At 36.4% G+C, this 12,104-nt stretch overlaps 1 protein-coding gene across 7 annotated transcripts in view; it reads right to left on the reverse strand.

Annotated features, from left to right (window-relative positions):
* The window catches only part of LRBA (LPS responsive beige-like anchor protein), a 372,868-nt gene that overhangs the window by 37,741 nt on the left and 323,023 nt on the right, over positions 1–12,104 (reverse strand). For all 7 annotated transcript variants that reach the window (XM_040699152.2, XM_040699153.2, XM_015276673.4 and 4 more), the window contains one exon: positions 2,588–2,677. In XM_040699152.2, coding sequence (XP_040555086.1) covers positions 2,588–2,677 — 90 coding nt within the window. The remainder of the gene's footprint in view (positions 1–2,587; positions 2,678–12,104) is intronic.

Consider the following 12,104-nt stretch of genomic DNA (forward strand, 5'->3'; position numbering starts at 1 on the left):
CATTTTTTGAATTTAATAAGTCGAAAAGATTAATAACTTTTTAACTAAGATCTCTAACAACAGTGAGAATGTCAAAATAAGTATCAAGGACATGAGATCTGGATGTCACGCATAAGAAGGAAAAGCAAATGCAATAACAGTGCATTTGGGATTGTGTGGTGTACCTAAAAAACAAAATTCCATTGAGATACAGAAATACAACCATCCTAGTCACCAGTAGCCACATTGCTTCAGTACTTGTATTTTTCTAGTAACTGCGTTAGAACACTAAAAGTGTTCTTGGCTATTTTCCACCTGCAATATTTCATTACATATATGTATATGTGACTATATACATCTAATGTATATTTATACAAAACTAATAAAAAAATTAAATACATTTGCATTTTTATTATCACTCCTTTTTAAAAAGTTATTAAGAGTACTTAGAAAAACATATTGCTCTCTGCATTCCTATTTACAGTCTTTGCATAAAGGTGTAAATAAAAGCAACTAATAAGCTACCCAGACACCCTTCTGAGCAAGTGGCTAAAAGCCAATCAATATTATGAGTTAATCCTCCCTGGATGCTCATTCAATTAAAGGTGTCAGTAATGCCTCATCTGATGTGGCCTCAATTAAATCCAGCTATCTGATGGTTGAAAACACAAGGGGATACAGCAACAGCAGCAAACCCAGACAAATAGGCAGCCTTCGTGTGAGTGCTAATTACTACACCTGGTGTATATTATGGCTTGTGCACTTAACGCAGCACGTGGTACCTTTCGATTCAGTTGCATTCATGCATACATGCACACACACATGAAAACAGAAAACTCAGGAAATAATATAGCCAGAAATAATCTAGAATTGTGACAGGGAAAATATCCTTGCTGTATTTCAGCTCCAAAAATACTACTTTTTAAATGCTTAATACAGCTCTTTTAAAAAGTCATGTATTAATAACCACAAAACTGATCAAAACAAGTGGGGAACTGAGGTGTTGTTTCTGTGTGCACCTCAGCCTGAAAAACCCACAGGAGTTACAAACAGGTTACTTCACAGAATTTAATTTTTCCATTACATATTAAATCTTCATTAATTCAGCAGAAAGAAAAATATTATCATAAAACAATACAAACTGCTTCCTGGCATCAGATTTATTTAAATAATAAATCTTACAAAAACCTCAACAACCAACTTTTTATGTTCCTCCTTTTCATGAAATAAGTTTCCATACATTAGGGCAAATGCCTAACGCACAGCACCTTGACAGAGGGACACATATATGGTGTGTAGCCGTATGATGAGGGCACTTGGGCTCCCCAGCATCCCTTTTAACAGGGTTCTTCTGAAGGACAGGCCATTGATTGCATACACCTCAAGTCACTGCAGTGGCCCGCTAGCTCTCACCTGCCCTGGCACGCCGCGTAGGAGGTGCAACAGGCTAGCAGATTACAGATCCACACAGTCAGCTTTGTCCATCCAGTACATAGGAACCGAGGGCAGAAGCCTGCCTAGAGCACAGCTGTCAAGTGCTTATGCCTTTTGCATATTCACATGCTGCAGGAAGGGTGTTGGAGACAACAAGCTGAGCATGCCTTATGCACATTATATGAAGTTTGTATTTGAGAAAGACTAGTAGCTGAGTTGGATAAGAAAGCTCACACTTCTTAGATTCTATTGCAAGGTTCGTAAGCTACTTTGAACAGGTTTCCAGTTATTGTGTGATTTTTCCAAAACTCTTTGCACTGCTGATATGTTTTTAATCAAATAACCTTAGTCTACCAGTGTAGGACATATAGATCATAATTTTACAGAACATGCATTAAAAAATCCTTTTTAAAAAATATTTCAGGATAATATATCCATCTTAACAATAAGGGAATGTAAACGTTTGAAAAACTTGTGAATTAGCAGACCATTTACTCCACTTGTCACAGTATCACTTAACATACTTAGTTCTGGATCTGTGACAACATAAATGCTATTTTAGTCGTAAGGACTGCACACAACATGGTATGGAAAGTAATCAGTAATAAAATAATAGTTTATATAATAAAATTATATTAAACACAAGAAGAGGTAAAAGGGAAAGCATGTTAATGCTCACTGCCTGGATTTTATCACCCTAGCTTTACTGCAAAACACATTTAGTCACATTCTTTGCTATGTAAGTTTCAGCTCATGAATTCCTAGTAATCCTGGTTTTAGGGGAAAACCTATGCCTGGGGGAAAAGACAAGGAAGTTCCACCTCCTAAATCCATGCTTCTCGGGGAATCTGCCAAAGATTAACTAAATTGTCTCCATGATGACTGGCTCTCACCTGTACAGGTATGGTATTAACAAAATAAACTGATGAAGTGTTCTTAGATTACACTGACAAAAAGGGTCTATACTAGAAATCAATACAATCCTTCCAGCAATAAATAATAGTTAGACGCTGCATACGCTCACAGTCCTACAAACTCGTAACTCATCTGCTCTTTTTAATAACACAGTTCCATAATCACATAAAAGAAAAGCTAAGTAGCAGGTACTGTAACTTTAAAATAGCACAGGAAGTGAACAAAATGGCAGGTCACAAAGAGTTAACATGGTACTTACCACCTGCATGGCAGAACTTCTTGGAGGATGTGGTTCTATGAGCAGTTGGGAAGGGGTCTGTCCAAAACTTCGTATTTGAGCTTCAACAGCCTAGAAAAGGCACAGGCAGGTTTGCATGTTAAGAGGTGCTAATTACAGGCAATAGAACCATAACTGTCACCTGAAAATGTCATTCCACACTTCTGGCTTGTTTCATGTCGAAAATCAACCCCGTGTGTTCACTGTGGGGCTAAGTGCTTGGCACTGGTACTAAGAATGAGGTAATCGTTTTAGTACTGTGGATGCTATTTCCATGAGAAACTCTGCAAAACCTCATCCTGCTCAATGATATTAAACAGAAACCAGCTATTATAATCAGAAACCCTCTTTATTGGCTTCATTTTTCCTTTCTAACACTGGCTTATCCTGTTTGTATCATAACTCAGACACAAAAGTTAATTTTTTTTAAAGTTCCTCTATGTACAAGTGTTCTTTTTACTTAAACTCCATCATCTAGTTCCACAGCATGAACTACAATGAAAGTCACAACAAGATTTTTGCTAATTTTAATTTTTATTCAAATAGAGCAAAAAAAAGTTAGGATGTATAAAACCAACAGCAAGACTGTTAAATGCAACTAAATGAAAATGTGAAGATCTAATGCAGCATTTATTAAACAAAACAAAAAAAAAAAAAGAAACAAACAAACAAACAAACAAAAAAGCTCTATCTTCAGCATCTTGCTTTGTCACTTTTTTCACTGGGTACTAATGAAAGTACCATCCCATTCTTTGTCATTTCTTAAAGAATTATTTCAGAATGTGTGAATTTATACCTCTTTCATACACACGTCCAACTAGTTTTCCATGTTTCTACACAACGGCCCATTGGTTCAAACATAAAACTAAGCAGCCAAAACTCAACATGTTATTTCTTGCCAACCATGCCCTACACGATCCATAGGATCATGCTAATCCTAACGAAAATCTTAAGTAATTCCTCTTATATTAAATCTTTTTCATTGTGAGCTAAACTAAGTAAAACTGTCTTGCGGTTGCTGTGGGCTAACAGCCCAATTTTAGACTGACACTTAGATTTCTCTCCTGCATGGTGCTTTGAGCCCTGCATTCACAGAAGTGTCTAAAAAGTGTCTAGTAGTGCTGAGTACCTAAGGTGAGGCTCTAGCAAGTACTATTTTTGAAAGTTCTGAAGTTCTGAAAATTAAAACCTTCAGTGAAGTCTTTAAAATGGGGCACTTTAATGCTAGAACACAAAACTACCAGCAGCACTTTAGCATTCATAGCAATGTGCCTGTTCTTTCCTTCTGCAGTTCTCCATTTTCATGGTTCAACACTTGTGCTCGTCTTCATCTTACAAACAACTATTTTACATAATAATAAGGACTATTATTAGGACACATAGCAGTCTCTCATTACAGAAATAATAACATCAAAAGTAGAATGTACCCGAGGCCTTCAGATCACCAAAATAATCATATTCTGAGATAGGAAATCTGACATCCGAAACAGCTGACTTTGCTGTATTTGGCAGGGCTTTTGAAATATCTGAATTCACCAGAATTCAGGCCTTGAAATTACTTTATAGACATGCCTGCCTGCTCTGGGAAGCGTCTTAATCTTGAATGGTGAATAAGTAAGTTTATTAAAAACTGGATGTGTAATCTGACATACAAGTGCTGAGATTCAAAGAGCACTTTTTGAAGAATAACAAAATCAGATCTATGAACTCTAAAGCTCAGTAAACCCATAAGAGTTCCTTTCCTAGAGACAAAAAATGCTACATTAAAATTAAAATATTGGGTGTTGTGACTCAAGATATCAAGGGAATCTTCAGAGCATAGAATCTGAGATCCCTTAAGACTTGAGACATTAACAAATTCACATCTTACTGGTCAGCAGCTCTTCCATCTCTGTAAAAAACTGTTAGTATTAAAACATTCAGATTAAAAAAATACTTGCCTACATTTACTTGCAGATTGAATGAATGTTTTTACTAGAAACTGAGAATTCTGTTTTGCAATGAGGGTGGCACTAGAAGAACACAGGAGATGCAAAATGCTGTCAGTCCTGGATATGTCAGTCCTAGGAACACAGTAACTCGCTGTTATAATCTTATCCTTTCAGCCAACTGAAATGGGATTATCTATATTCAGATCACATCCTACCACAGGTAACAATGTTTGATAAAGCATCAAAACTGTACGCAGATACAGATATTGGTATCTGTATGCTCTCTTTACTGTATATCTTCAGAGAGCCAAGTGAAATTTGAAAAACTTGAGTAAATATCAAGGCAACAACACTTGGGCAATTATGTCTAGACATGGCAGCGAGAGTTCAGCCATAAAAACCTTTTGTATTCCTTTTCATTCCTAATAAAAATGTGAAGATTCTTTAGCTTCAAGACTTCTTTATGACTTGTTCATTATGACCAAGACAACGTACTAGCACCTCCAAATGATGGTCCTTGTCCCAGACGATATTGAAAGTCTATCCAGACGTCAACATTGTTCTGATGACGTCTCAGTCAGAAGGATCATGTACAGAAGACTGCAAGATGATATCCTTCCATCATCAGAAACATCCTAGAATCACTCTCCGTTTTCTCAGTTTACTTAACAAGAGAAATCTGGGGCTTTTTAGCCACCAGATGTCACTCAGTCTTTCGTTCAACCTGTCAAAGGAAATCAGCTACAAGCAGAGAATTCTTTCCTCAGAGAGATAATTAATATCTCCTTACAAATAGAGGAAAAAAACTACTACATGCTTGAGAATATACAGTAAAATGACAATCGGTCAGAGACCATCAACTCATTTTCTAACAAATTACAGCCCAGATTCTAATTTCATATCCTTGAAAGATGTATCAATAGCATTAGTGGGTATTAGTAAGAGATGGCCAGACTCTTCTAGGCAGAGGAGGAGTATGCATTCTCACATTATTCAATATTGTATCATAGAAATATTTAGATTATCGTAGGCAAAAATATTTTGGAAATTTTCAAAACTATTAAAGGCAGTGTATCACTAAAAAGTAATAACCTTTGTCTGAAAAGTATCCTTACTTCTACAGACCATGATCTCTGAAGCTATGCTGCATACCATGAAGTAAAAGATATTATCATTCAACATTTTGTTTCACTGCTTCTCAAATATCTCAGTAAAATAGCTTTCTTCCTGTTAATCCTCTACAAAAACAAAGCTTTGGTAAGGCCATAATTGTTCCAGATGCAAGAACAAGAAGTAATAAAAAGAAACAAGTTAACTAACTCTTTACTATAATCCACACAGAATGCATATCTAACCACATATTAATATGATTACTGTGGTATTTCAAATATTAATGATTTTCTAAGTATAAATGTAAAAAGCAAGTTTCACAAATATCCGATTACTACAATGAGGTTCTCCTAAATAATCTCGTGAATTATCTCCTCTTTTCTTGGGGAATAAGAAGGGGAATGGGAGAAGGAAGCAAATTAATAGAGGAGGAGTGAAAAAAGAAAAACTTGCCATAGCTATAATATAGTTTTTGGTCTCTGCCTAACGGAGATTGTTTCAGTCTCTGAACATAGCCTCTAATGTAACTGGGAAGCAAGTTAATTCAACAGTATGCAGTACCCACCAAATACGGCTGTAAATTTTTGGGGAAGGAGGGTGATGGGGAGGTTGAACATATGGATGCAGTTAAGGTAAAAACAGATGTTTGTTACTTTTCTTTGCAGCAACACTCAGAAACTAAGTCAAAATTGCTTTTTTTTCATGTTTATGTCTGAAAGAACTATAAAATTAAATATGAGGGAGGGAGGGTGGAGGGGGAACTGCACTGAGTGTCACAGAGAAAGAATGAAATGGTCTCTAGTTTTGAACTCAAATCCTGAAATGAAGGCCTGTATAGTTAAAAGGCAAGACATACACCATTTAACTCTAGACTTAAAGACACTTAAAGAGAACTAGCTCAGAGTAGCTTTCATCACACATACTCAGACAAAAAACACCAAACGGTCTCAAGTCTTAGAGCACAACATATTCATGTTACGCTGCAACCCACAGATTGAACACCCAACTAGAAGTTACACTAATTGTTACAAAGAGGCTACTTCTATCCCTGCGTCTTTACATATCTGAATGTTATCATTTCCAGTTACTTCTCTAATCAGTAGGATTTAAATGCCAAACATTTGAAAGCTCAGATGAAAAAAATTCAAGCATAGCAAGAAACATTCTTTCAGCATGTGTGTTAAGGACACAAAAGGTTTTGGGTTTGTCTTCCTTCTTTCTACCCATTATTTATGTCCTGAAAATAACAGCCCTCACAAAAATAATTACTTTGGCTCTCTGCCGCTCCTACCTCACTTTTCAATATTCAAAAAGGTTTACACACATGTTCCTCAGTGATTTCTATTGGCTCAAGCAAAACACAATTACAATTGCTTGTCCTGCCTTTCCCTCCACCCAGATGTTGCTTTGCAGCACCAGAGAACACAGATCGTTTGACAGGTTTTCCCTCAGACAGTGAAGCAGAATGGCTTAGCAGCTAACTGACCAGCTCCCTCCCCTGGGATGACGATTAAAATCAAGCCCTGATAATAAGTGATCAGGAAACCTCATCTGACCAGACAGTCACTTACGCTTCTGCAGTATGGTTCTTAGTTCAATTACTCACGGACTGCAGGACAGATAACACTAGCCAGACAGCAAGCACGATTCATACCAATTAGATAAAATTCCTGAAAATAGGCCGAGGATTACAGAAGAGAAGCTCATTGTAGTATCCTCTCCCGTTGTTTCATAACAATCCCCAGTAGATGAAGATAGTGAAAAATGAAGCCGGCAGTGTACATGCTCAATGACTGTACACCTGCCCTGGGGATATTGCACTACACTTGACCCAGGGAAAAAATACAGCACTCAAATGTTCATAAATTCATCATAAATTCACACACTTGCATCAACTTTTCAAAATACAAGAGACCTAATTTCTTCACGCCAAAAAAAGAAAATCTTTCTTTTATTTTGACTTCACAAAGCAGGTCCTTCTTACTGAATCATTTCAGTTATTTATCTTATCAATCATGCCAACCACTTAATGCACTGTTAAGCATGAAGAGAAATACTACCAACTGGCAGCACAGGGGGATGTTACCACAGCACACCAGCACGCTGTTACATAGAAAAAAGTGCATAACCCTTGTTTGCTGTAGTACATTGGCAATATGAGCAACAAAATAGAACAGGCCACATCACACACACAGACACACACACGCAGCGAGAGAGAAAAGATTCAAAATGAAGACAGGAAAGCCATCAAATATAAATGAAGCTTAGATTTTTTGTCCTTCTCTGTAGCCTCTTTGTGAAAAACACCTCTTTTGTAGTTTCACTTTTATTTTTTTTATTAAGTTTCTGCTGTATGCTTGTTCACAATACTGTAGTAGTCTGCAAGTTAGGTTCCTAGTCCAATCACTCATAAGTTTTAAAATCCAAACCACCAATATTCTGTGTGTGAATATCTTCTACTGTTTACAACACAGAGAAGTGCAAAAGGGAGAACAGAGAAGGATACTTTTATCATGGCTTTAAGAACAAAACCACTAACACAGCTCTTAAACTACATTAGGAAATTTTATGTGAAAATTGAGAAATTAAGTCTTTCTGTCTTGACAGACCAGCATGAAAATTACATGGCAGTCATTAAAACAAATCAGGAAGTAATCACAGTTTGTGAAAATACAAACAGATTCCCCCTCAGGGCCACATAAGTTGCTCTGATCTGAATATATACATTCCAGGCATATTAAGGTCTAGCACGGCCTCACTGCAATCTCCAGTTCATGCAGCTGTCCGTCTACTACAGCGTAATCCCAGCTGCCAATCTGAAAGAAACCAGTTAGTCAGAGCAGACACAACCAACAGAAACAAATGTCACTCAATAATGTTCAGAGGCACTGGGTTCATGGATAATTTCAAACAGTATCTCTGTCTGGAGCACTGATGTGCTCATTCAAAACACCTAAATCTTTGGCTACTGGAAAGAAGCAGATAAAAAAACTAGAACTAGAAAAACAGGTCTGGAAGTACTTCAAAGAGACTGACAAAGTAAAAAGGGAAAAAGATTCTAAAAAGAAAGCTAAGAAAAACTTAAAGACCTGCAAATAAAGCTGGATACAGTACAAGCAAAATCCCAAGCAGCTCTGTGGCTAGTTTTTAAAAACGTGAGTCTTCCTTCTACTTGAGCAACAACACAAAAATTGCTGAATTTCTCTGTTCACTACAGTAGATGAAGATTTCAAACTCTCTGGCATTTAAAAAAAGTAATTATTACATATAAAGCATTGGTATTGTCATATGCATTACTTTGAAATTTCATCGTTTTCTGGCACTGTTCATTCATCCCTTGAAAAAGCAGAGATAATCTTTAAAGCTTGCTTCCTACGCACAGTCTAGTTGCTACTCAGCTGACTCCAAACTTTCTGATATAAAACATTTTCCTTTGGAAAAAAATCAAACTGTCCCAGTCTGTTAGCATTCCATGGAATTTCTCCAAATTTGATACCATCTCTACTTATAAAATAAAACATTTCAGTCTGGGGGAGGTTGATACACTGGTGTGTACATCCAGCATCCAGTGGTCTTAAAACTGTCCTGCATGATCACCTGTCAGAATTTGTATCAACTGTGAACAAGAAACAAAGAACCTCGTTTCCTTAGCTTAACTAATGTATTTATTTAAGCTAAACCATAACATAATCAAAATATTTGTTTTCCAAGTATGGATACAATGTTATCTCTGAGTTTTATACTGCACTGAATTGTCTTTGTTTTTCCCCCACCCAATAAAATATAATGTTTAACTCATTCTTGATTTTTGGGCACTGAATGAGGGAAAGCATCTTTAGCATGACCTCAAGCTTTCTCACTCATGAAGCAGCTATTGTTCAAGTAAGAAAAAAAGGGGAAAAAAAGCATTCTGTTCAGAAGCTACTTTTGAAATATGAACAACATCTTTTACCATTCCTTGTTTACCTTTTGGCTTACTCATTCTTCTTTAATGTTGGCCAACGAATACGTCAACTATCTAAGACTAACCAGCCAGGCACAAATGAAAATGTGAAGAGCCAAGGGGGTCTCAAGGCCTTTCTGGCTCTGATAGATCCAGAAGACAGGTCAAGAAAGAAGAGGTGAGGGAACTGACTGCACTGAAAGTTTCTGTATGTTGAATTTCAACCAGAGGCTGAGAAAAAAAAAAAGCACTCAGAGATGAAGAACTAATTTACATGAGTTACTTCTTTCCATGAAGCGTTAATACTTCTAGTAAAACAGTTGTTTGATTCTTATTTTCTTTAATCCTTAAACATCAGGCATCACAGATCTACTTTACTTAACTCTAAATATTACTCCTTTCCCTCTTGAATAAAGCATGACCATCAAATAAAATTAGAATCTATTCCTTGAAGAGGAATGAAGAGAACACCCAGGTCAAATATTTTTCTGGACTGAAACCTAACAATATTTTTCTATCTTTTCCTAGGCACTGTAGCAAATACTTAAGTTAAGACAAAGGCAATAAAACCCCATTTGTCATGTCAAACTCTGGGCTAAATGGAATCAAAGAGGTGCCACACCTCCCAGATATCACAGCAAACACTTGATTATATTCAGTTTGCCTGTTTACTCAAGCACCACAGATAGGTAACGGTGTAAGCTGAGATGCGTGAATTCATAGGAAAAAGACATGAACTGGTGACAGTAATGATGCTCCTGTTATTTTCATATTTCTATTTTTGGTTTGTTTGTTTGTTTTACCAGAATGCTCATTTTTTTCATAGGAGAATTCCAATTAGAGTCCAAAAATCCTGACAAACTGATTTCATGCAATAGCTGCAAATGCTCACCCACAACAGCAACTCGTGCTCTGTTCTTCTCCACCTTCCACCGAAGGAGATCAGGGTTTGCTTGCAGTTGACAAGTTCACCTCTCCGTAGTCATTAAGTCACTATGCTTACTTGAAATATATTCTTTTAACTCTGGTTGCATATGATATTTTAATACTGATTTTCAATTAGAAATAGACCACATCTTAACATTTATTTGGCTTTTCATGCTGTTCCTGTGTTGCACAACATCAAGCATACCATCTGTGCAACACACTTCTGGCCTGAGATGATCCAAAGATTGTTTCAACAAGAGTTTGAATTTTGCCTGCATGAATTTGTTACTTACTGTATTAAACACATTTCAATTTACTGCTCTGTGACAGTATTTTCTAATCACTTTATCCTACTTTTTAAAACTCATCACAGCCACAACAAAGACTGTCGCTCAACCTGCTAAAACCAGACTGATCATTTTCCCATTTAGTAAATGTTAACTATGCTATAAATACAAATTGTGTTTATACTTCGTGAAAGATTCACTGCTGTCAGAGTTCTCCAGCTGAGTTAGAGCTGAAATATGCTATTAACTCCCACCATGAACACAGCTAAAAGAGAGGCCAAAAATGCTTTCTCTGGGATAAGATATCAGATCTGCTACTGCTGTCATGAAACTGGGGTCATGTAAACTAAACATCCTTGTAACTCCTTTTGGAAAGCACAGAAGTCTCTCAAATTGTAAATATTTAAAAATAAAATTAGACTCATAAGAGATAGGTCTAAGATGCATAAAACTTACCCAAAGATATTAATCTAGGGCAACATTTAAAAGCTATTATCCATAAAATAATTTATGCCATATGCTTTAAAACAGAAAATAAAAGAATTATTTCCTCCTCCCTTTACATAATCAGAAGTGGCACAATCAAATAAAGTACCAAATGCTATGTCCAAGCTGATTCTTCACAGAAAGAAATTTTTGAAACTCCTCAGTTCGTATGGAAATAAAATATCAATGGTACAAAGAAAGGTGCCGACAGTATAGAGAAAGCCGTGCTTCCTAATGTTAAACAGACTACACAAATGCACTAAACAGAATCTTCTTTGCAAAGGAGAGAAAACAGAATCATCTATGGCTAAATGAAAATCGCTTTTTAATGAAAGTACGTGAGATATTAATGGGATGGGACTTACCCTCATCTTTTCCAAACTATTATTTGCTAACTTTAAAATCATCAGTCGTCCTTAATTACTGCTTACAATTATAATGTCAAACGATATTTTAAAAATGATTCAAAGAATACGGCCAGATGCTTTTGGTAAGTATGGTACAAAATTTCATACATCCCTTGAGGTTGAGGGGCTCCTGCAGTAAACTGGCATACTCTCTAAGCCATATTATGCATTCTTGCTATTGACTTTATCTCTTTTCTTTAAGCTTCTGCAGTGTTTATGCTAGCCACGCAGGCATATGAGTAGAGAAATGGACTTCCAAGTTCATGATGATCCTCTATTACTCTGTATCAGAGACGTAAGAATTTCTATTCTTCTGACTGAGAAAGTAACAGAATACAAATCAGTCCAAGATACAAATTATTTTTTACAGATTGTGCTTCACCCTTTCATCAGTTACTCGTCTGGATG

The sequence above is a fragment of the Gallus gallus genome, chromosome 4 (genome assembly GCF_016699485.2).
Source record: "Gallus gallus isolate bGalGal1 chromosome 4, bGalGal1.mat.broiler.GRCg7b, whole genome shotgun sequence".
Taxonomy (NCBI): Eukaryota; Metazoa; Chordata; class Aves; order Galliformes; family Phasianidae; genus Gallus; species Gallus gallus.